At 43.3% G+C, this 25,421-nt stretch overlaps 1 protein-coding gene across 3 annotated transcripts in view; it reads right to left on the bottom strand.

The window, feature by feature from the left end:
- Positions 1 to 4,643: 4,643 nt before the first annotated feature.
- Positions 4,644 to 25,421, bottom strand: part of ABHD3 (abhydrolase domain containing 3, phospholipase) — a 93,108-nt gene continuing 72,330 nt past the window's right edge. For all 3 annotated transcript variants that reach the window (XR_016214603.1, XM_089305843.1, XM_051852073.3), the window contains 5 exons: positions 23,263 to 23,375; positions 15,415 to 15,588; positions 11,890 to 11,938; positions 11,645 to 11,810; positions 4,644 to 5,496 (listed from right to left, as the gene is read on the bottom strand). Coding sequence is in view for 2 of the 3 variants with exons in the window: in XM_089305843.1 (XP_089161969.1) it covers positions 5,318 to 5,496; positions 11,645 to 11,810; positions 11,890 to 11,938; positions 15,415 to 15,588; positions 23,263 to 23,375 (681 nt within the window). In the remaining variant the exon portion in view is untranslated. The remainder of the gene's footprint in view (positions 5,497 to 11,644; positions 11,811 to 11,889; positions 11,939 to 15,414; positions 15,589 to 23,262; positions 23,376 to 25,421) is intronic.

The following is a 25,421-nucleotide window of genomic DNA, read 5'->3' as shown; positions in this document are numbered from 1 at the left end:
ATGGGAAGCTGGGTGGAAGCAACAGACTCAAACCAGTGCCATGATATGGTGTTGGAATCTGTACGACCCTAGACATTTTTAATAGTGTAAACATCTATTACTTCAGAATATTTTTCATAAAAAGTACATAATAGTTCATTCTACATTATTTCTCAGAGTGTCTCTTTAACTTTTGGTAAGAAAGCCTAGAGGTTTAAAAGGTCATATTGGAATACTACTAGATGGCAGTAGAAATTAACTATATTCACAGCCCAGGAATTCAGTACTCTTAATGCTTCATTTTGAACATGGAAAAATAGAGCAAAAAAATCTAAAATTCTATGTATTCCCATATGTAAAGTAGAGCAGATAAATGGGATAGTTAAAATTTACAGACATGGGGTGGGGGTGAGGGGGCTGGCATTGTGGCATAGCAGGGAAAGCTACTGCCTGCAATGCCAGCATCCCATTTGGGCACCATTCTGTCCCAGCTGCTCCACTTATGACCCAGTTCCCTGTTATGGTCTGGGAAAAGCAGCAGAAGATGGCCCAAGTGTTTGGGCCCCTGCCACCCACATGGGAGGCCAGGAAGAAGGCTCCTGGCTTCGGCCTGGCCCAGCCTCGGCTGTTGCTGCCTGCTTATTGACACCCAGCTGGTACCCACCCTTGATAATGTGAGCAGCAACAAACCTGAAGTGCAGATGAACTAGATATGACGACTGCACTACCTGAAAGATTTCAGCACTAGCATCTAAGTCTGGGGGGAAGATAGCCCCTTCCAGGAGGCACAGACACTCCAGTGTCCAGCAGTAAACTCTTACGGAGGCATGCTCTTAACCGACAGAGAAGTCTTCCATACCTGAGTCACATCATTGTCTTTATTTTTTATTTTATTTTATTTTATTTTTTTGACAGGCAGAGTGGACAGTGAGAGAGAGAGAGACAGAGAGAAAGGTCTTCCTTTGCCGTTGGTTCATGCTCCAATGGCCGCCGCAGCTGGCGCGCTGCAGCCGGCGCACCGCGCTGATCCAATGGCAGGAGCCAGGTACTTCTCCTGGTCTCCCATGGGGTGCTTTATTTTTAAGAGACATTCAGAGGAGTAAATTACTCTTGCCAAATTCTTGCTTTTCACTATCTTTTCAGCGTAACAAAGTAACTTCCACATTTAGACTGCCGTAGACCCGGAAAAAATGTTTCCAAGGTTTAGTATTGGGAATAGGGATAAACAGCACGAATGAGCAATTCACAGCTTTATAATACCTATGACAAAAGCTGAAAGCATTGTTCTTTAGCTGTCACGGGGCCACGATTATATAAATATCAACATCTTTACTTGACAATAAAACAAAAGCAAGACAATAAAAGCAAACAAACATCTCCAGCAACTTTTGCTGCATTAGGTATCCATCCACATGATGCCATTGTACTGCAGCAGGAGGAACAAACACCAGCTTCTTTTTGGTACCTTAATGTGTTTTAGCAAAAGTTAGGGACAAAATACTGTCTTATACATGACAACTAGAGTTAAAATAGCACATTTCCTAGGAATGCTTTATCACCTGACCTTGCAGATTGTCATTGTTGACTCCAAATTAGGTTCTAAAAAAATGAGTGCTTACCTTGTGACCAGTGCTATATTAGGTTCACAGTAAGTGTGAGAATTTAAAAATTACCATTTTGACTGAAGTCTGCAGGGGAAACAGATGGCTTTACCAGATGTTCTGATCCAGGGACAGCCTGCAAGCAAAATGCCTCTTCTTGCCACTCCTGATTTGTATGTAATTCTAGCTTTCCATTAGCACCAGAGCCAAATAATCAAGTATTATTAATTAACAACAAATATTTATTAAGAACCTAATATAAGCCTAGACTGTTGGTCCCAGGGGATGAAAGAGAGCAGTGTTTCCTGTCCTCACTGTATTTATAGTTTACTGGTGAAGGCCAGTGAAAAGCTAAGCATGACAACTGCCACAGACAATAGCAACTTCCCTAATTTCTAGTAACTTTTAGAACTCTAGTGATTTCCAAACGTGGAATTCCTCCTTCTCTATCCCTATCACTCTTTTTTTTTTTTTTTTTTTTTTTTTTTTTTTTTTTTTGACAGGCAGAGTGGATAGTGAGAGAGAGAGACAGAGAGAAAGGTCTTCCTTTTTTTGCCGTTGGTTCACCCTCCAATGGCCGCCACGGCTGGCGCTCTGCGACCGGCGCACCGCGCTGATCCGAAGGCAGGAGCCAGGTGCTTCTCCTGGTCTCCCATGGGGTGCAGGGCCCAAGCACTTGGGCCATCCTCCACTGCCTTCCCGGGCCACAGCAGAGAGCTGGCCTGGAAGAGGGGCAACTGGGAAAGAATCCGGCGCTCTGACCGGGACTAGAACCTGGAGTGCCGGCGCCGCTAGGTGGAGGATTAAAAAATTGAGCCGCGGCGCCGGCCCCCTATCACTCTTTAAATAAATAAATAAATCTTTATAAAAATGACTAATATTCTCTATATTTGCCAGTTCTTCTGTATCTTCCCAGAAATTCTGTTCATATTTATATTTGGTACTTTGCTACATTTTGTGTACAAAATACACACAAAAACACACATACTATTCCTTGCTCCTCTTCTTAACATTCCTTAGCGATCCTTTCTTAACATCCCTCAGAGCTGGCGCCGCGGCTCAATAGGCTAATCCTCTGCCTTGCGACGCCGGCACACCAGGTTCTAGTCCTGGTCGGGGTGCTGGATTCTGTCCCGGTTGCCCCTCTTCCAGGCCAGCTCTCTGCTGTGGCCACGGAGTGCAGTGGAGGATGGCTCAAGTATTTGGGCCCTGCACCCTATGGGAGACCAGGAGAAGCACCTGGCTCCTGGCTTCGGATCAGTGCGGTGCGCTGGCCGCTGCGCGCCAGCCGCAGCGGCCATTGGAGGGTGAACCAACGGCAAAAAAAGGAAGACCTTTCTCTCTGTCTCTCTCACTGTCCACTCTGCCTGTCAAAAAAATTAAAACAACAACAACAAAAATCCCTCAGAGCATCCCTCATCAGAATATCTGAAATCTGAATTATAGAGCATGTCAAATTCTGGATTTTTGGTTTAGGGATGCTCAACTGGTAAGGTCTATGCAAATATCCCCAAATCCTAAGAACTCCAAAACCTGAAACACTTCTGGCTTCAAGCATTTTGGATAAGAGATTCTCAATGTATAATTTTGCAATGGTAAATATTTCACTATATGAATAGACCTCAACTGATTTAACCAGTTCCAAATTGATTAGCGTTTAAGTTGTCTTCTATGTTTTTGTATCACAACACTATTATCTTGCACATATTTCACATGTGTAGCAACATATCTTTAAGATATATTCTTGGAAATGAAATTGCAAGGTCAAAGGTATTTTTGTATTGCTTGGTAGATATTGACATACTGTCTTCTATAGACATTGATCAACTTTAAAGTCTCATACATGGTGCCTGTTCCCCATCCTTACCAAAACTGTTAATTGAAAAAATAGTGGGGCCAGTGCTGTGGTGTAGAGGATAAAGTCACCGTCTGCAGTGCCAGCATCCGATATGGACACCGGTTTGAGCCCCAGCTGCTCCACTTCCGATCCAGCTCTCTGCTATGGCCTGGGAGAGCAGTGAAAGATGGCCCAAGTCCTTAGGCCCCTGCATCCACGTGGAAGACCCAGAAGAAGCTCCTGGATCCTGCCTTCAGATCGGCACTACTCTGGCCATTGTGGCCATCTGGGAGTTCATGAACCAGCAGATTGAAGACCTCTCTCTCTTTCACTCTCTGCTCTGCCTCTCTGTAACTGCCTTTCAAATAAATAAATAAATCTTTCTTAAAAAAACAAATGTTGCGAGTATTATCAAGTAGTTCAATTTGCATTTATCTTTATTATCAATGAGGTCAAATATCTCATATGTTTAAAGAGTCATCCCATTTCTGTACATTGTCCATTCTCTATTGGATTGTTGGTATTATTTGACTTGTGGGAGCTTTTCATATATCCAGGAAATTCTCATTCATATTGCATGCAGTATACTGCAGAAAAGTGATGTTTGGACCAGAAGAAGCTATCCTGGTATCTAAGACAACTACCCATCTGGCTAAGGGTGGAGTGGAAATTGAGCCTGGGCCTTTGAGGACACTGATAAATTCCTCGGCCTGCCTACCAGGAGAGCTCTTGGATGCCTTGACATTAGGGTAATTCAATGTCGTTATTCATTAAGGCACTGTTGGGTTTCCAGTAGCTGCAAGTATCTATTTGAGAGGCAGGCATTTAGAGCTCCCATCTGCTGCTCAATTCTCTAAATGCCTGCAATAGCCAAAGCTGGAGCTGGGAACGCAATACAGGTCTTTCATGTGAGTGGCAAGAATCCAATTACTTCAGCCTTCATGGCTGCCTTCCAGGGTCTGCGTTAGCAGGAAGCTGGAGTGAGGAATTGGAGCCAGGTCAAACTCCGGTACTCTGATGTGGGACACAGGTGTTTCAAATAGCAACTTAACTGCTAGGCCAAACACCTGCCCTAAAAGTATTCTTAACTGGCACAAATGATATGAACCTGATAGTCTGGAAACAGTCAAGCAAAACAGTTTTATTACTACTGCATTCATGGAATTATCATAAGCTACTTTTTAGGAATTATCTTCTAGACTCTTTAGACAAAATCTCACAAACAATTTAAAATGATATAATTTATTTTAATATAATGATACATATGTGTACACATATACTATTTTAAAAATAAGCTCGTAAATTATAATCATTATAAAACATAAATCAGCCCTAATTTAATATTATTAGAGTAGAAGAGCATGTATATAAATCAGTCTAACATCGTTGCACTTGCCCTTCAGAGTTAGAATACATAAAAGATTTAGCCCATTGTATTTTATTTCGGTTTTCATGTTATCATCAAGTATAAATACCCTTAGGAATGTGCCAACTTATAATTTACATCCATATAACCAAAATCTCTTAACAGTTATTAAAGTACCATTAAATCACCTAAAATGAGTAATCTAAAAAAATACTAGCCTAAATTAAAACCCTGAGGAATTAAAATCTTACACAATAGTTTTGGTTAAGTGCAATTTCATGTATGTACTACTTTATTTAAGGTCATATTTGGTAAGGCGTAGTAAAAATAAAATCTACATAAGTAACAATCTAATTCTATATTTAATTTCTTGCTACAAAGGTGTTTTGTTTCCCTAAAAAGTAGTTTTTGCTTGTCATTCTGGACCTCTTCACCCATATGCTGGCTTATTTTCTATATTTACAGTAGTTAAAATTTGTGCACTAATTGGAGATACCTTTACAATGGTTCTTCAGCCAAAATGCACCCCAAGAACTACATGGTAGAAAGCTCATGTCCATGCTCTACCATGGCCTGCACAAACTGCTTGAAGACTCGATCCATGTAAGTGGATTGCCTTGGCCAGATTCCTTCCAGAAAACCAATATGGCCTCCGTAAGACGTGAGGACCAAAGCAACGTTAGGGTTTTGCTTAGCAGTTTCTATTGGAATAGCTTGAGGAAGAAAAGGGGTGGCAGTAAGAGGAAGGAGAGAGAGAGAAAAAAACACAGTTACCATTTTTGTTAGGAAAATGAAAACCAATATAAATAAAAAACATCATTAAACGAATATACTCATAAGTAATCAGCATGGCTAAATGGGATGAATCTATTTATATCCACCATCATATCTTTTTTTTTTTTTTAAGATTTATTTATTTATTTGAAAGAGTTACAGAGACGGTGAGGCAAAGGCAGAGACAGAGGTTGGATTTCCATCTGCTAGTTCATTCCCCAGATGGCCACAATAGCCAGGGCTGGGCCAGGCCAAAGCCAGGAGCCAGGAACTTCTTCTGGATCTCCCACATGAGTGCTTGGGCCATCTTCTGCTGCTTTCTCAGGCACATTAGCAGGGAGCTGGATTGGAAGTGGAGCAGTTGGGACTTGAATCGGCACCGACAAGGGATGTTGGCAATGCAGGCAACAGCACCACAACGCAGGCTCCAACCATCATATTTTTAAAAGAAATAGATTTTTTAAATTGACACATAAAATTACACAAATTAGGAGAGGGCATTTTGTGTGTTTAAGATGAGCTTGGGACACCTGTATCCATATCAGAGAGCCTGAGGCTGAGTCCCAACCCTTCTTCCAATTCAGCTTCCTAACAATGCACATCCTGGTAGGCAGCAAGTGATGACAAGTACATGGATCCCTGCTACCCACTTGAGAGTCCCAGACGGAGTCCCTGGCTTCAGGCTTCAGGCTAAGCCAACCCTGGCTGTTGCAGGCATCTGGGGAATGAATCAGCACACGAGACTTTTCATTCTCTCTGTCTCTGCCTCTCTCAATCTCTCTTTTGTTTTCTGCCTTTTAAATAAGTAAAATAATTTAAAAATAAAATTAAAAAATAAGTATATGCTCAGAAACAAAGTAAAAATTAAAAAAAATTGCACAAATTTATGAGGTTCACTATCTGTGTTATAACTGTTTATGGTCATGTACTGGAACCTCATTTTTAGAAGAATTAATCTAAGCTTTAATCACAACACAGAAGTATAAGCTAAGTCTTGTTTGAAGAAATTAAAGTAAGATAACTGAAGGCATGTTAAATACTGTGTTGTGTCCACAGCTTTCCCACTTATATGTTTTTACAGGGAAACCAACTAATATTAGCATCTTTGTGAGAGTTAAAAATCCTTTATGTACAATTTTGATTTACTGGACATGAAATCAGATTCCTGAGGCCAATTGGAGGCTGTATTAGGGATTCAAAAATCATAGTTTTTTGTTTTTGTTTTTGTTTTTGTTTTTTACAGGCAGAGTGGACAGTGAGAGAGAGACAGAGAGAAAGGTCTTCCTTTGCCGTTGGTTCACCCTCCAATGGCCGCTGCGGCCGGCGCACCGCGCTGATCCGATGGCAGGAGCCAGGTGCTTCTCCTGGTCTCCCATGGGGTGCAGGGCCCAAGCACTTGTGCCATCCTCCACTGCACTCCCTGGCCACAGCAGAGAGCTGGCCTGGAAGAGGGGCAACTGGGACAGAATCCGGTGTCCCGACCGGGACTAGAACCTGGTGTGCCGGCGCCGCAAGGCGGTGGATTAGCCTAATGAGCCACGGCGCCGGCATCAAAAATCATAGTTTTTTAAAAAAATATTTACTTATTTGTCTGAAAGGCAGAGTTATATACAGAGAGAAGGATACAGAGAGTGAGAGAGAGCTCTTCCATCTGCTGGTGAACTCCCCAAGTGGCCACAATGACTGGGGCTGGGCTGCGCCAGGCCAAAAGCAAGAGCCTCTTCTGGGTCTCCTCAGTGGGTATAGGGGCCCAAGGACTTGGGTCGTCCTCTACTCCTTTCCCAGGAACATTAGCAGGGAGCTAGATTGGAAGTGGAGAAGCCAGGACATGAACCGGAACTTATATGGGATTCTGGCACTGCAAGCCTTGACTTAACCCGCTACACTACAGCACCGGCCCATAAATGTGATTTTTGTAGTAAAAACATTTTAGATAGTTAAAGGAATAAACTTCTCCCAAATGATAGCAGTGCTTATTTTTGGTCCCTGAAACATGAGTGCTTATATTTTTCCTTTTCGGAATTTATAGTCAAGAGAAAAAACTTTACTTAGAAAATGTACTGGCTCTATTTGATATAATTAATTCACCAGTAAGGACTGTCTTTTCACAGCCTTACAAAAGTCTTTTTGTATATATTTTATAGGACATGAATTAAAGTTGCTTCATTGTTTTCTCCTTTGTTTACAGGTCAGTGAAAATATCAGACTTAAGATCTTTAATGGATCACAACCTGGTATGAGATTTGATTTCAGACACTGTAAGTCTTATCTCCCTCATTCAAATAACGTGGTTGATGCATACTTAGATCTTCGCATCCTGGGATGAGTTTTAGGGGTAAATGAGCTACCTAAAGGTGAGATCTCCCTAACCCCACGGCCTTCCAAGGAGAGATAGGACATTAACTCACTATCCGAGAGCTGGGCCCTTTCCAAGGTGGTGCGCTGCTGGACACGAGTCGCCTGTTCTCAGACAACTTGCCAAATTGGACCCCTTACATGCTGAGAGACCCTAGAGCAAGGCACTGCAAGCCGAACTCTTACCCAAGAGAGGCCCGGAACGCACACCTGTCCTAAGGCTGCATAGCTCCCATCTTGGGATCGGGCAGGGAACTTGAGGAGGAGGAGGTGGTGGTAGCGGTGCGGGAACACACACGGATGGCTTTTTGCTTTGCTTTTTCGCCATACACAGAGTGCCCGACTCACTTCTAATGGAGTTATTTAAGAGCCCCGATTTCACACTTGGGATACACTAGGAGATTTCCAACACTGAGAGTTACAGTCACAGCAGAAGAACAAAAGGCGGTGTGACATTTGAGTCATGTGAAAGCGGCAGCCTGCCTGTTCTCAGGCTGCAGACAATTGTCCACTATCTCGGCGTGGCGTGACTATTTTAAGAGCTTGGCAAAGGACAGGAAGTAACGAGTCTCAACGTCAAGTGGGTCAGGTTAGGTGCTGGGAAGTTTCCGTTGGTAGAAGAGTGGGTGACATATAGAACTGGATGGGGGAATAGTAGACTTAATCCAGTGAAAACATGCTGCACGATCAACAGGGAACAGCTGCCACTGAAGTTCACAGTCGCATCTTCTCATCTGTGGTCAAATGCCAGAAGTTCCCACTATTTAAAAATTACCTGTGGTTAATCATCAACCACACCATAAAATGGGTTTCCTAGAGAAATGATGGGTGATTTAAAAGTATATATACCTCAGGGATTTTCTTTCTTTTTTTTTTTTTTTTTTTTTTTTTTTTTTGACAGGCAGAGTGGACAGTGAGAGAGAGAGACAGAGAGAAAGGTCTTCCTTTGCCGTTGGTTCAACCTCCAATGGCCGCCGCGGAGGCGCGCTGCGGCCGGCGCACCGCGCTGATCCGGTGGCAGGAGCCAGGAGCCAGGTGCTTTTCCTGGTCTCCCATGGGGTGCAGGGCCCAAGCACCTGGGCCATCCTCCACTGCACTCCCTGGCCACAGCAGAGAGCTGGCCTGGAAGAGGGGCAACCGGGACAGAATCCGGGGCCCCGACCGGGACTAGAACCCGGTGTGCCGGCGCCGACCTCAGGGATTTTCTAACATTTTTACAGTAAGTTTTTCAAATGAAGTCCTTGGGGAAATGTTTTTTTAAATATTTAAAGGGAAAGTAAGGAGAAGTTTTAAAAATTACTTTGTAAAATTTCATTAGAAAAATATTAGAGGTCAACTCTACCTACCCTTAACTTAGTGTGATTGGGGCCGGTGCTGTGGCATAGGGGATAAAGCCCTGCCTGCGGCACTGGCATCCCATTGGGCGCCTTTCTAGTCCCGGCTGCTCCACTTCTGATCCAGCTCTCTGTTAATGTGCCTTGGAAAGCAGAGGGAGATGGCCCAAGTTCTTGGGTCCCCTGTACCCATGGGGGAGACCAGGAGAAGCTTCTGGCTCCTGGGCTTTGGTCTGGCCCAGCCCCAGCCCCAGCTCCAGCTGTTGCAACCATCTGGGGAGTGAACCAGCAGATGGAAGATCTCCTTCTCTCTGCCTCTGCCTCTCTGTAACTCTGAATTTCAAATAAATAAGTAATCTTGAAAAAAAGAAAACATCCTTGTCTCCTTAGACGGAAAACTTTGGGAAAAAAAAAGTTAGTGTGATTACTTCAAATCCTCTTATTTATAGCTTCAATGTATGAACATATACACATGTATTTTGTTATTAAATTCCACATTTCTAAAAAGTTTTTACAAAATTACAAAAAATTTGGGGCCGGTGCTGTGGCACAGCAAGTTAACGCCCTGGCCTGAAGCACCGGCATCCCATATGGGCACCGGTTCAAAACCCAGCTGCTCCACTTCCGATCCAGCTCTCTGCTGTGGCCTGGGAGAGCAGTGGAAGACCCAGAGGAGGCTCCTGGCTCCTGGCTTCAGATCCGCACAGTTCCGGCTGTTGTGGCCAATTGGGGAATGAACCATTGGATGGAAGACCTCTCTCTCACTCTGCCTCTCCTCTCTCTGTGTAACTCTGACTTTCAAATAAATAAATAAATAAATAAATTTTTAAAAAGAAAAAGATAATCCTTAAAAAATAATTACAAAAAATTTAAAAATTGTATTATCTGTTTATTTTATTTGAGAGGGAGAAAGAAAGAGACACAGACAGAATCACCTTCTATCTGCTGGTTCACTCCCCAAATGCCCAGGAGTCAAAAACTCAATATAGGTCTCCTACAAGGGGGCAGGAACCCAACTATTTGAACCTTCACCTCATACCTTAGCAGGAAGCTGGAAATGAGAGCAGAGCCAGGACTTGAACCCAGGTACTCTAGTATGCGATACAGGCATCACAGGCTACTATTTTTTTTTTTTTTTAAGATTTATTTATTTATTTGAGAGGCAGAGCTAGAGAGAGAGGGACAAAGAGAGAGGTCTTCCATCTGCTGGCTTACTCCCCAGATGGCTGTAATGGCCAGAGCTGGGCCAATCTGAAGCCAGAAGCCAGAAGCTTTCTCTGGATCTCCCATGCAGGTGCAAGGGCCCAGGCACCTGGGTCATCCTCCACTGCTTTCCCAGGCCATAAAGAAAGCAGGATCAGAAGAGGAGAAGCTGGGACATGAACTGGTATCCATGTGGGATGCCAGTGCCACAGGCGCAGGCTTAACCTACCCACAGCACTGGCCCCATAAGCTACGTTTTAATCATTATGTCAAATGTCCGCCCTAATTTCATATTTACTGAATTAAGAAAGCAGGAAAGTTGATTTTAGAAAAAAAAAGTCTTTTTATACAGTATTCAGGAGAAAAACAGATTTGTTTCCTTCAAATACAACCATCTTCAAATATACGCCACTTCCTGATATATTCAAGGCTATTTTAAATTTTTTTATTTTTTAAGGCTATTGTTTTTATCAAAATGTCAAGTTGTCTTTCAGGTTCAAAGGGAAGAAAAACTTCAAATTCCTCTGTATAAGAACCTCAAGTGACATAGTAGGCTAAGCCTCCACCTGCAGCACCGGCATCCCATATAGGTGCCAGTTCGTGTCTCAGCTGCTCCATTTCTGATCCAGCTCCCTGCTAATGGCCTGGAAAAGCAGTGGAAGGTGGCCCAAGTGCTTGGGCTGCTGCACCAACGTGGGATCGGCCCAGCTCTGGCCGTTGTGGCCACTTGTGGAGTGAACCAGTGATGGAAGATATCTCTCTCTCTCTCTCTCTCTCTCTCTGTCTCCCCCTCTCTCTGTAGCTCAGCCTATCAAATAAATAAATATAAATCTAAAAGAGAACCTAGGGAAGAGAGGCAAGTAATGACAATGTTCTCTTGAGGCAGAAATAATGGAACATAAATTGTCCAAAAAACAGTATATTTGATAAGAAAGAAATGTTATAAAACTGAGAACAAGCAAAATATTAAGAGGCACAACTTGTTCTGAGGCTCATACACTGAAATAGATAAAACTCTGAAAACACTTCAGTGATCTGAAACATTTATATACTAAGTCATGAGTATCTGTTTTCTTTCTCCCACAGTGGAAAATATCATATAACTGACATCTTATTTATAACTGCATTTTCTTAAAAAGAACATTATTTCAAAAGTTAACTCATGCCAGCATATATACAAAAATAATAACATTACCATGACTGGGTGAGAAAACATCATCTACAGAATTCAGACACAACACTGGAATTCCTACAGATTTCAGTCGGAGGTTGGGACTAGCATCGGTGTAATAATCATCTATTGTCCGGTATCCAAACATGACTGAGGTGAATCGTTTATCAAACTCTCTGATGGATTTAGCCTGAAAAATGAAAATAAATTGTATCTATTCTTGGAATCCAAAAAAAGAAGTAAAAAGAACATAGTGAGTTTCTGCCTACCTTCATGACATGATCCATATCAATTTGTTTTACAAACATGTGTCGGTGCCTAGAAAAAAAGAATTTCAAAAATAAAAATCGAGGTCATTCTTACCTCAGTCAGACCAAAGATACATAATAATAACTAAACCATCTAAAACAGGGCATAATGTTGGTACTCAATAAATATTTGCTTCATCAAACACAGCAGGAGTTGTATACTGATGTTTGTTCTAAAGTAAAAATAAACATATTATTTTATAATAACCTGTACCTATACACTGCTGCTAATAATAACCAATTTGATCAAAGAGGTCTTACTTTAGACTGAGAAATTACCTGAAGACACATTTAAAAATTATATTTATTTTCCAGGAGCCAGGAGTTTCTTCCAGGTCTCTCATGTGGGTGGCAGGGGCCCAAGCACTTGGGCCATCTTCCACTGCTTTTCCCATGCCATTATCAGGGTGCTGGATGAGAAGTGGAACAGCTGGGACATAAACCTGTGCCAGTACGGGATGCTGGTGTCGCAGGCAGTGGCTTTACCCACTATCCCTACACCACAAGACCAGGCACAGAAGACATTATTTTTAACTGCTATATTAAAGAACAGAATTTGTACTTTTACCTGCTTTTAAAATATCAGTCATTCTTGTTGTATAACTGATATTTTAATTCAAATCCCTCTTTAGTTTTTTGCCTTTGACCTCCACCTCATTAGCCACTTGAGTACTTACTGTTCTGATGGTTTGTTATATTTTTAGCAATATAGGCAGAACATACTTAATCCAAAAATCTGAAACCTTGTGAGCACTGACATGACAGCACAAATGGAAAATTCCACACCGATCTCACAGGACGGGATGCAGTCAACATGCACAAAATCATTAAAAATCGTTGTGTAAAATTATGTTCAGATTGCATACTTAAGGTATATATGAAACATAAATGAATTCTGTGTTCAGATTTAGGTCCCATCCTCAACATATCTCACTACATACATGAAAATATCCGAAATATGAAATCCAAAACACTTTTGGTCTTAAGCATTTCAGATAAGGGATACTCAGCCTGTATTTATCAACAATATTTTTTTTTTTTTTGACAGGCAGAGTGGACAGTGAGAGAGAGAGACAGAGAGAAAAGTCTTCCTTTGCCGTTGGTTCACCCTCCAATGGCCGCCGCGGCCGGCGCGCTGCGGCCGGCGCACCGCGCTGATCCGATGGCAGGAGCCAGGAGCCAGGTGCTTTTCCTGGTCTCCCATGGGGTGCAGGGCCCAAGCACCTGGGCCATCCTCCACTGCACTCCCGGGCCACAGCAGAGGGCTGGCCTGGAAGAGGGGCAACCGGGACAGAATCCGGCGCCCCGACCGGGACTAGAACCCGGTGTGCCGGCGCCGCTAGGCGGAGGATTAGCCTAGTGAGCCGCGGCGCCGGCCCAACAATATTTGTATTTTCACAAACAGGTTAAGTTTAAATCCAATGTTCAATGTCGATTTTCAGTATAAAAGTCATATTCAGAGGCCAGCATTGTGGCACAGCAGGTTAAGATGCTGCTTGTGTAGGGCCAATGCTGTGGCCTAGTGGGTTAAGCCTCTGCCTATAGTGCCAGAATCCCATATGGGTGCCGTATCCCGGCTGCTACACTTCTGATCCAGCTCACTGCTGTGGCCTGGGTCTCCTGGCTTCGGATTGACCAAGCTCCAGCCGTTGTGACCATCTGGGGAGTGACCAGAGGATGGAAAACCTTTCTCTCTGTCTCTCCCTCTCTCCATCTGCACTCTAAATAAATAAATAAAAGCTTTTAAAAAAAGATGCCGCTTGTGATTTAAGCATCTCATATGGGCACTGGTTTCTGTCCCGGTTGCTTCATTTTTATTTTTTTTATTTTTTTGACAGGCAGAGTGGACAGTGAGAGAGAGAGACAGAGAGAAAGGTCTTCCTTTGCCGTTGGTTCACCCTCCAATGGCCGCCGCGGCCAGCGCGCTGCGGCCGGCGCACCGCGCTGACCCGATGGCAGGAGCCAGGAGCCAGGAGCCAGGAGCCAGGTGCTTTTCCTGGTCTCCCATGGGGTGCAGGGCCCAAGCACCTGGGCCATCCTCCACTGCACTCCCTGGCCACAGCAGAGGGCTGGCCTGGAAGAGGGGCAACCGGGACAGAATCCGGCGCCCCGACCGGGACTAGAACCCGGTGTGCCGGCGCCGCTAGGCGGAGGATTAGCCTAGTCAGCCGCGGCGCCGGCCCTGATTGCTTCATTTTCAATCTAGCTCCCTACTAATGGCCTGGGAAAAGCAGCAGCAGATGACCCAAGTGCTTGGGCCCCTGCCACTCACATGGGAGACCTGGATGAAACTCCTGGCTCCTGGTTTCGACCTGGCCCAGCCCCAGCCATTGCAGCCATCTGGGGAGTGAGCCATCTGCTGATGGAAGACCTCTCACTCTTTTTCTCTCTCCACTACCATAATACTTTCAACTAAATAAATCTTTAAAGAGAAAAGTCATATACAAATTAACTGCATTTTTATTTAGAGTTATATTTAAGTTGCGCAATTCACTTAAAAGTGCATGGTAACAATCATAAAAAAAGGAAATATCTATGTTCTTTGCTGAGATGAACTTTACTGCACAAAGAATTCTGGAAAAATTAATACACAGATTGTGATAATGTAAGAACTTATAGGAGGGGCTGGTGCTGTGGTGCAGTGGGTTAAAGCCCCAGCCTGAAGTGCTGGCATCCCACATGGGCAATGGTTTGAGTCCCAGCTGCTCCACTTCCTATCCAGCTCCCTGCTAATGCTTCTGGAAAGCAGCAGAGGATGGCCCAAGTCCTTGGGGCCCTGCACCCACGTGGGAGACCCGCAAGAATCTCCTGGCTTCAGATTGGCTCAGCTCCGGGTGTTGTGGCCATCTGGGGAGTGAACAGCAGATGGAAGACCTCTCTTTCTGCCTCTCTACCTCTCTCTGTAATTCTTTAAAAAAGACAGAATAAATCTTAAAAAAGAAAGAACTATGGGAACTGAGAATTTCCAAGTGAACTGCATTCGCCCATCTCTGACACACTGGGCTTGTAGGCATGTGCTTAAGGGGCTCGTATTATTCTGCACTGAAAACACTTGTTCATAGTTACAGTTATGAAAGAAGTTGGTACTGATAAAATTAGCAGCAAGTGGAGAACAGAGAAATAGCCCCAAATGTTGCCTGACACATTACACAGTAATGTTTTTAAGTCTTTAAGAATAATTTAGAAGAATGATTCAGAACAGTGACATTCAAAGTGGGAGCACATAGCTCATGGGTGATACAAGACAATCCACTGGGAACAGAAAGAAAATGACAATAATTATTTTTATCTCTATTTTTAGCTTGCACTTTACATTTTAAATTTTGTATGCATTACAATTTACAATATAGAGAATATTTTAGAACAGTAGTGGTTGAATATAATGTATAAATAAATACATATTGGCAGTGTTATGCTTTAAAATATTTTATGATGGGGCACATATTCTAAAAAGTTTGGAGGGAAAAGATTTCACAGATGACTCACTTATTAACTGAAGACTGCAGACAGGTGGTCAAATAGTAATTAAAAAGCAGCCAGTTGAGTGGTTTCTCCAATGACTCTGAACAAGCAAAAGTATTCCAACCAACTGAGAAAGTTGCAGCTGCCATCAAAGGAGTTTTGGTCCCAATTTTGCCCAGGTAATTTAGGAGCAGCATTCTAAAACAAGGAGAAAGAGGACATTTGGTGATTCACTTGCTACATAATCCAAGGCAGATAACTTCTAGTGGTGGGCCTCATATTAACTATAGAGAGGAAAAAGATACACCAACGTTTAAGTCTTTTAGCTCAGAAAAGCACCCAAGTATCTTTGTTCTTTCCTGATGTTCATCCATGTGTTTATTTCACTTGCAGTTGACTCAACTTTGAATGGGACAAATCACACAATTATTCCTTTTTTTAAATTTTTATTTAATGAATATAAATTTCCAAAGTACAGCTTATGGATTACAATGGCTTCCCCCCCATAACTTCCCTCCCACCCGCAACCCTCCCCTTTCCCACTCCCTCTCCCCTTCCATTCACATCAAGATTCATTTTCAATTCTCTTTATAGACAGAAGATCAGTTTAGTATACATTAAGTAAAGATTTCAACAGTTTGCACCCACATAGAAACACAAAGTGAAAAATACTGTTTGAGTACTAGTTATAGCATTAAACCACAATGTACAGCACATTAAGGACAGAGATCCTACATGGGGAGTAAGTGCACAGTGACTCCTGTTGTTGACTTAACAAATTGACACTCTTATTTATGGCATCAGTAATCTCCCTAGGCTCCAGTCATGAGTTGCCAAGGCTATGGAAGCCTTTTGAGTTCACTGACTCTTATCATATTTAGACAAGGTCATAGTCAAAGTGGAAGTTCTCTCCTCCCTTCAGAGAAAGGTACCTCCTTCTTTGATGACCTGTTCTTTCCACTGGGATCTCACTCGCGGAGATCTTTCATTTAGGGTTTTTTTTTTTTTTTTTTTGGCCAGAGTGTCTTGGCTTTCCATGCCTGAAATATTCTCATGGGCTTTTCAGCCGGATCTGAATGCCTTAAGGGCTGATTCTGAGGCCAGAGTGCTGTTTAGAACATCTGCCATTCTATGAGTCTGCTGTGTATCCCACTTCCCATGTTGGATTGTTCTCTCCGTTTTTTGTTCTATTGGTTAGTATTTTCAGATACTAGTCTTGTTTATGTGATCCCTTTGACTCTTAGTCCTATCATTGTGATCAATTGTGAACAGAAATTGATCACTGGGACTAGTGAGATGGCATTGGTACATGCCACCTTGATGGGATTGAATTGGAATCCCCTGGTATGTTTCTAACTCTACTGTTTGGGGCAAGTCAGCTTGAGCATGTCTCAAATACACAATTATTCCTTGCATACTTGTATGGATCCTTCTAAGAAATAAATAATGAGAGAAATTCATCCTGAGAATGTTTTCAACTGTGGCTGTGGGTTGGAATCACCTGGAGAGGCTGCAAAGCCACTACTGATATCTGGGGTAGACCCCTGAGATTCTGAGACAACTGCCCTGGGTGGCCATACGAGTCACCTGGGCCCGCTTGCACCCAGCGGCAAGGGCTGGAAGCGGCACTCAGGAGTGGGAAGATCCAGGGGTAGACAAACCCATGTAGCTGTAGATGGTTCTTGTTGGTTACTCAGCAGCAAAATAATATTACCCTCAAGAAAGGCTCAAAAGATTTAATTTTATCACCTAAAGAAAAAAAAATCCTAAGAAGGGGGGAAAAAAAGGAGGAAGCTGTAGAAAGAACCCATGGATGGGGCCGGTGCCTGCAGTGCCAGCATCCCATATGGGCACAAGTTTGAGTCCTGGCTGCTCTACTTCTGATCCAGCTCTCTGCTATGTCTTGGGAAAGCAGTAGAAGATGGTCCGAGTCCGTGGGCCCCTGCACCCACGTGGGAGACCCGGAGGAAGCTCCTGGCTCCTGGCTTCAGATTGGCTCAGCTCCAGCCATTGCGGTCATCTGGGAAGTGAACCAATGGATGGAAGTCCTCTCTCTCTCTGCCTCTGCCTCTCTGTAACTCTGTCTTTCAAATAAATAAATCTTAAAAATAAATAAATAAATAAATAAAAAGAAAGAACCCATGGATTAAGAGATACTGTAAAATCAAAGAAAGAAATAGCTAATGGAGAAATACACGAACACTGACTTTATATTTGATGATATTTAGGAATGACTTAATTATGTTCAGGTGAGATAACAGTATTAGGCCTTTGCTTTTTCTTGTTGTTTAAAAGATACTCTACCTTTTGGAGATACCAACTGTAATACCAATAAATAACATCTGAGATTTAGTTCACAATAATTAGAATGGAGGGCTGTTTAGCCTAGAGTTTAAGATGCCCACAGTCCTTATCAGAAAGCCTGGGTTCAATACTGGCCTCTGGCTTCTGATTCCAGTTTCCTGAAACTGCAGACCCTGGGAGGCAGTGGTGATGGCTCAAATAGTTAGGTCCTGTGGGATACCTGGACTGAGTTCCCAGCTCCCGGCTTTGGAACGCCCTCGTCTCAGCCATTGTAGGCAGTTGGAAAGGGAACCAGCAAATAAGAGCACTCACCTCTCAAATGAATAAATAAAATAACCAGAGTTGGGAGTGAATGGGGGAGGAGGGTGACACTGATGGAACAAGTATATCCATGCGTTGTTAATTACTGAAGCTGCGTGATGAGTCCATGGGGACTATTCCTGTCTTTTTTTTTTTTTTTTTTTTGACAGGCAGAGTTAGTGAGAGAGACAGAGAGACAGGTCTTCCTTCCATTGGTTACCCCCCAAATAGCTGCTATTGCCGGCGCGCTGCACCGATCCAAAGCCAGGAGCCAGGTGCTTCTCCTGATCTCCCATGCGGGTGCAGGGCCCAAGCACTTGGGCCATCCTCCACTGCCCTCCTGGGCCACAGCAGAGCTGGCCTGGAAGAGGGGCAATCGGGACAGAATCCGGCGCCCCGACCAGGACTAGAACCTGGGGTGCCGGCGCCGCAGGCAGAGGATTAGCCTAGTGAGCCGCGGCGCTGGCCTATTCCTGTCTTTTATATACATACACAGTTACAGTCCTCCTTCAGGATCCATATGGGATTGGTTCCAGGATGCCACTCAGATGCCAACATCTGCGGGTGCATAGAACTAACTACACACTTTCTTCCATATACTTTTTTTTTTTTGGACAGGCAGAGTGGACAGTGAGAGAGAGACAGAGAAAGGTCTTCCTTTGCCGTTGGTTCACCCTCCAATGGCTGCCGCGGCCGGCGCGCTGCGGCCGGCGCACCGTACTGATCCGATGGCAGGAGCCAGGTGCTTCTCCTGGTCTCCCATGGGGTGCAGGGCCCAAGGACCTGGGCCATCCTCCACTGCCTTCCCAGGCCACAGCAGAGAGCTGGCCTGGAAGAGGGGCAACCGGGACAGAATCTGGCGCCCCAACCGGGACTAGAACCCGGTGTGCCGGCGCCGCAAGGCGGAGGATTAGCCTATTGAGCCACAGCGCTGGCCACTTTCTTCCATATATTTTAAAATTCAGAGGTGGGGAACGTCCAGCCCACAGGCCATTTAAGGCCCACAGAAATCATTTGGTCTGGTCCTGCCAAGGCAACTGCAGGCAGGACTTGAAATTCAATAAATCTATAGCAGGACAATTTTAAGCTGATAATTTTGTATGGCCTATGAGTACTGTTATAAATGTCCAAAGGGCCCTTGATAGGAAATGGTTTCCCACCCCCGCATCACCTCTAGATTCCTTAGAATATCTAATACAATGCAGATGCCATGTGCATGGCTGTTATACTTACTGTTTAAGGAAAACTGACAAAAAAAAAAAAAAAAAAAAAAAAAACAACCCTCTGTGCATGATGCAGTTATTTTTCCTTGGGTATTTTCTCCTTCCTCTCCACTTTTTGCATATAGAAAGGATATTTTATTACTTTAAGTTATAGAACACAAACTTTAATATTTCCATTAAAATTTATTTATTTGAAAGAGAGAGGGAGAAGTAAGGGTAGAAGGAAAGGGGAGGGACAGAAGGAGGGAGGGAGGGAGAAAGAGGAAAAGGAAAGGGGGTGGGGAGAGGGAGAGCACCCATCTGCTGGTTCAATTTCCAAATGTTCTCCGGGCTGAAACTAGGTTGATTTGAAACCAGGAGTAGGAACTCGATCCCACAGGGTTCGGGGGAGGAGCCCAATTACTTGAGCTGCCATCATTGCCTCCCAGGGTCTGCAGTAGCAGAAGTTTGGGGTCAGGAGCCAAAGATGTGTATTGAATCTAAGTACTCTGCTATGGGGTGCAGGTGTCTTAACTAATAAGCTAAACACTCACCCCCATTTCCACTTTTCAAAACAGAAATTTACCCTTCACAATGGGGCCTGGGTACAAATGAAGTATTTAATTCTAATCAACTAACTTTTAGGACAAAGTACCTCTTTAATGACAAAGTGTCCATGTCAATTGTTTCTTAATGAATTTTTAAAAAGATTTATTTATTTGGGGCTGGTGCTGTGGTCTAGTGGGTTAAGTTACAGCCTGCAGCACTGGCATTCCATATGGGCACTGGTTCGAGTCCTGGTTGCTCCACTTTTGATCCAGCTCCCTGCTTATGCACCTGGGAAACCAGGAGATGGCCTAGGTCCTTGGGCTCATGCACCCGCATTGTAGACCCGGAAGAAACTCCTGGTTCCTGGCTTCTGCCTGGCCCAACCCTGGCCTTGCAGCCATTTGGAGAGTGAAGCAGTGGATGGAAGACTTCTCTCTCTGTCTCTCCCTCTCTTTCTCTGGAACTCTGCCTTTCAAAATAAGTAAAACAATTTTTAAAAAAATGTATTTATTTGAAATGGAGAGTTGGGGGGGGTGGAGAGAAGAAAGAAAGAGTGAGCTTGATTTTCCATCCACTGGTTCACTCTCCAAATGCCTGCAATAGCTAGGGCAGTGCCAGGTTGAAGCCAGAAGCCTGGAACTCCATCCATGTCTCCCACATGGATGACAGGGATAAAAGTACTTGGGCCATCTTCCACTCCTTTCCCAGGCACATTAGGAAGAAGCTGGATTGGAAGCAGAGCAGCTGGGACTTGAATTGGCACACCAGTATGGGATGCTGTCGTTATAAGTTGCAGCTTATTTCATTGTACCACAATGTCAGCTCCCAATGTTAAATGTTTTATGTACAAAATAAAGATTCATAAACATTTTGGTAATTTTTTTAAACTTTCCTACCACACCTTAAGAGCAGTGGGAATATTTCTGATCCTCAGTTGGTTAAAGCCATGGATGCAGAACTCAGGAATATGGAGGGTTGATTATATTTGGAATTTTCTATGGTTTTAATTTATTTAATTTTAATATTTATTTATTTGAGAAGCAGAGAGACACCCAGAGAGAGAATGCTCCCATCTGTTGGTTCACTCTGCAAACTCCTGCAGTGCTCCCTGACTGGGGCTGAGGCTGGGAGTGAGGAACGCCATCCACATCTCCCACGTGGGTGGCAGGAACCCAGCTACCTGAGCTGTCACTGCTGCTTCCCAGGATTTGCATTATCAGGAACCTGGAGTCAGGGAGCAGATACTGAACTCAGGCACTCCAATATGGGATATGGGCATCTTTTTTAAATGAATGAATGAATTTAATTTCAAGAACAAAAGAGAGACAGATGGAGAAAGAGAACGAGTGAGCACCCATTGTCCCACTGTTGGTTCACTCCCCAAATGCTCATAATCACCAGAGCTGGGCTAGGGCCAAAGCCAGAGTGAGAAACTTAACCCACCCATTAGGGTGGTGAGAACCCAACCACTTAAGCCACCACTGCTGCTCCCAGGGCCTCCATCAGCAGTTAGCTGCAGTCAGGAGCGGAGCCAGGCATCAAACCCAGGCACTCTGATACAGCACATGCATGTCCTAACTTGTATCTTAACCACTGTGCAAAACACCTGTCCCTCTGCATTTTTTAAAAATATTTATTTATTTATTTGAAAGGCAGAGTGACAGAGAGAGGGGCAGATTTTCCTTCTGCTGTTTCACTCAAATGGCTGCAATGGCCAGGGCAGGGCCAGGCTGAAGCCAGGAGCCTGGAACTTCATCCAGGTCTTCCACATGGATGCAGGAGCCCAAGTACTTGGGCCACACATTGCTGCTTTCCCAAGCACATTAGCAAGGAGCTGGATCAAGAATGGAGCAGCTGGGATTCAAATCAGCACCCATATGGGATGCTGGCTTCACAGGCTGTGAGGCTCAATCCACTGTGCCACTGTGCCACAATGCTGCCCCCACCCCGCGCCCCCGCCCCGCATACTTTTAGGCTTTGTTTAGCCGCTCACTGGGAGACTGGAATCTGATTGAGTCTACAATGACATGGACTCCCTGTCTAGAGTCAGTCTGGGTTCAAAGCTGGCTCCCAGGATCACGGGCCTGGGGTTCCCCCCAGCCCAAGGGGTCCTAGGCATAAGGATCTTCCACAGGCTGTGCTTTTGTGTTGCATCTTGGGAAGAAAGCTGTCAAGTGTCTGCAGGAATGGTCACAGCACCAGGCAACTAGAAAGAGTGCTTCCTTCAAGCAATTTACAAGACATTAACATTCAACCAGCTGTGAAGGCTAACGGTCAAGTTTTGCCTCCAGGCACCAGGGCTTTAAGGCTGCACAAATTGGCATTTCCCAGCAGCTTCTGAAGACAAAATCTGGGCTTGCTAATGTAAGGCCTGGCCTTTAAAAAATCAGTCAAGAATTTATATGATTAAGGGGGAAAATTCAATTCCCTCCCTGCCCTTTAAGGTACATATTATGGAGCAAAGGAAATAGAAGCTAAATTCTGTCCACTAAGCACAGATGAGAGAGCTGCCTGGGTTTTCTGCCTTGGTTGCGAATTTTTCCTTTACTAGGTCAAGTCAGACCTTCCATGCTAATGTAAGAAATGTATTCTTCTCTTCTCAGTTTTATGTTTTATCAGTATCTAAAAAGCTGTGGTTAAAATCTAATTTTTTCTGTTTAATGGTATATACTCCTAAGATGTTTTGAAACTGAAATGACAGATAAATCAATTATAAAATCAAGAAAAAAAGCATAATTTTCTATCTCAAGTGTATGCTGATTTTAAAAAATAGTTTGGACAATGGTTCAAGGAATCTAAAGCACAGTAAAATGCCAGATAAGAATTTTGTATTTCCTTAAGTTCACTATCACTGGAACACAAATATATAAACAATTATTAGTAGACATAGCCTAAATATAAACACAGTAAATACGAGTTCCAAATAAGCCCCAATGTAATGACAAACAGAACAAAGGATAATAATATTCACACACATCAAACAGTAGCTGGAGTAGGGGATTAACAACAGAATTTCAGTTTCTAGGAGAACATTCCACAGTCGGTCCACTTGCCCAGCAACAAAACAAAACAAAGCAAAACAAAACACTACCTAGGGAAACCCAACTTTGAAGGCTACTGCAGTTGGAGACAGCAAGCAATTATTATTTCTGCGGTGAATGTCATACTACAAGTTCAGTCTCCTGGCAAAGAGGGCCTCGGGGAATCAGAGGTCAAAATGGCGCCACAGAGGGAGGCAAGTCAGCTTCGGGGCACTGAGACAAGCTTTTAGGATCAGAAAACCCAACGACCCTGCAGAAGTGCTTGTCTCCTTCCCATCACAGAGACTGGCAGTCAAGGAAAATACGACTATTCACCCGAATTAATTCTTCCGGTTCATTCATTCATCCGCATGTGATCAAATAGGATAAAAATCAACTACTTACTTTAAAATATCTATGTAGCTCACTTAGAGTACTCTGAAAGAGACAGCAGTAAGGTCACTTCTGTCTGAAATTTCAGAAAAGGAAAACCTTACCCTCCCATGGAAACTCCTGCTGCCAGGAAAGGCGCAGAAGGGTACAGGCTGTGCACATGGTGGATAACCGTCTCCAAGTCTTCCGTGTTTGCACAACAGTAAGTCCGTGGCGTCTGGAAGCGGCGAGAAATAAAGCACAAAAATTAAAATGTGAGACTGATATGTAATATGCAGAAATGTAAAAAAGAGCAAGAAGTCATAAGTATGTAAGGACTAAGAATAACAATAATTTGTCATTTTCATATCCTGCAATGCGCATATTTGCTAAAGCCAACATGATTCGGGGTGGCACTAACGAAATGATTCTGAACATGTAAACAATGGGAGGAGACCAACACGGACACACTCCCACTAAAGAGATAAGAATCATACTCAAATCTGTCTGTAGTGTCACAAGGACAACTGATTTGCGAAGAGAACGTGGAGAATTATTTTTTTATAGGGAAAAAAAACTTATTTTAATGCCCACGAAAAGCCAAAATAATCCTTTATTGAAAAATAAGCCAGGACTGGCGCCGTGGCTCAGTAGGCTAATCCTCCGCCTGCGGCGCCGGCACACCGGGTTCTAGTCCCGGTCGGGGCGCTGGATTCTGTCCTGGTTGCTCCTCTTCCAGTCTAGCTCTTTGCTATGGCCCGGGAGTGCAGTGGAGGATGGCCCAAGTGCTTGGGCCCTGCACCCACATGGGAGACCAGGAGAAGCACCTGGCTCCTGCCTTCGGATCAGCGCAATGTGCCGGCCGTGGCGGCCATTGGAGGGTGAACCAACGGCAAAGGAAGACCTTTCTCTCTGTCTCGTTCTCTCACTGTCCACTCTGCCTGTCAAAAAAAAAAAAAAAAAAAAAAAGAGAGAAAAACAAGCCAGCAGAAAAAGCAAAAGCAAATAAGCAAAAAATTCTTTTCCAGTACTGCTACAGAAGTTCTAACTTGCTCACTTCTAACTGGGGAACTGTTTTTTCCACCCTGTGTGCCATTTGCCAGGGAAGGATGGTTTAGGGCTGCATGGCTCCAGATGAATAAGGCAATATACAGTGTGATTTATTAACGAAATATTTTATTTTATAATAGCATATCCACATAGCCCCAGTGGTGCCACACTGCAACAGACACTTAAAATGTTAAATTCCATAAAGCTGATGATGCCTCAATACATAATGCACTAGAACAATCGGTTTTCATGTGCACTTCATCAATAAGGGCTCTGTTTATAGCAGAAAAGCATCACAGATGTTCCATTTGAGTTCTGGGAGCAGGGAGCTGCAGACCTCTCGGAGAATATATGTGAGAGCATGCATCTGAATAAAGTTTCTGTGTGACAAAATAACCAAAACTTAGTAACAAGGGGAAGAAGCTGATGACATTAATAAATCTAGAAACTAGTCATCCGCACCACCCAATTTTAATATTCCAAAAAACCAAGATCACACTAGGAAGTTTATGTATCACTCACTGATCACCCACGAGTAGTTGGAGAAAATCAGTTTTCAATGATTTGTCCAATTAAACTCATCCCTAGTATTACTTGTTACCTAGTATCCTCTTTTTGAAATCTACAAATATGAAATGCTCCCAATGACAATTGATAACCTGACAGTATTTAGAATAAGTAACATTTATTGAGTAAATTATTATCTACAAAACACTGAGGAAGTTCCTATTACTACATCGATTTTATAAATGAGGAAACTGAATTTAAAGAGGTTAAACAACTTCCACAATATCTTAATAGTTAGTAAGTAACTACTAAGTTGAGATACTTATAAAGAACAGTATTTTCTGTCATGGTCATTCATAGCAATTGCTGCAAGAACACACTCATTCAGATTTTATTATATGTAAGTCACACTGCACAGCTTTAAAATTTCTGAATGATTTATCTGTACCTCCATGTTTATTGAAGCTCAATTTACAATAGCTAAGATATGGAATCAATTCAGATGTCCATCAACTAACTGATGACTGGGTCAAGAAATTATGGTATACATACACTATGGAATACGACTCAGTCATAAAAAATAATCAAATCCTGTCTTTTGCAACAAAATGGATGTAACTAGAAACCATTATATTTAAAGAAATAAGCCAGTCCCAAAAAGACCTGTTTTCCCTGATCTGTGATAACTAATAGAGTACCAAAAACATACAGTATAGGAGTGAAATTG

Source organism: Oryctolagus cuniculus, chromosome 10 (genome assembly GCF_051225735.1).
Source record: "Oryctolagus cuniculus isolate XC-2025 breed Fujian yellow rabbit chromosome 10, ASM5122573v1, whole genome shotgun sequence".
In the NCBI taxonomy this organism is placed as follows: Eukaryota; Metazoa; Chordata; class Mammalia; order Lagomorpha; family Leporidae; genus Oryctolagus; species Oryctolagus cuniculus.
This window is presented reverse-complemented; position numbering and strand designations above follow the sequence as displayed.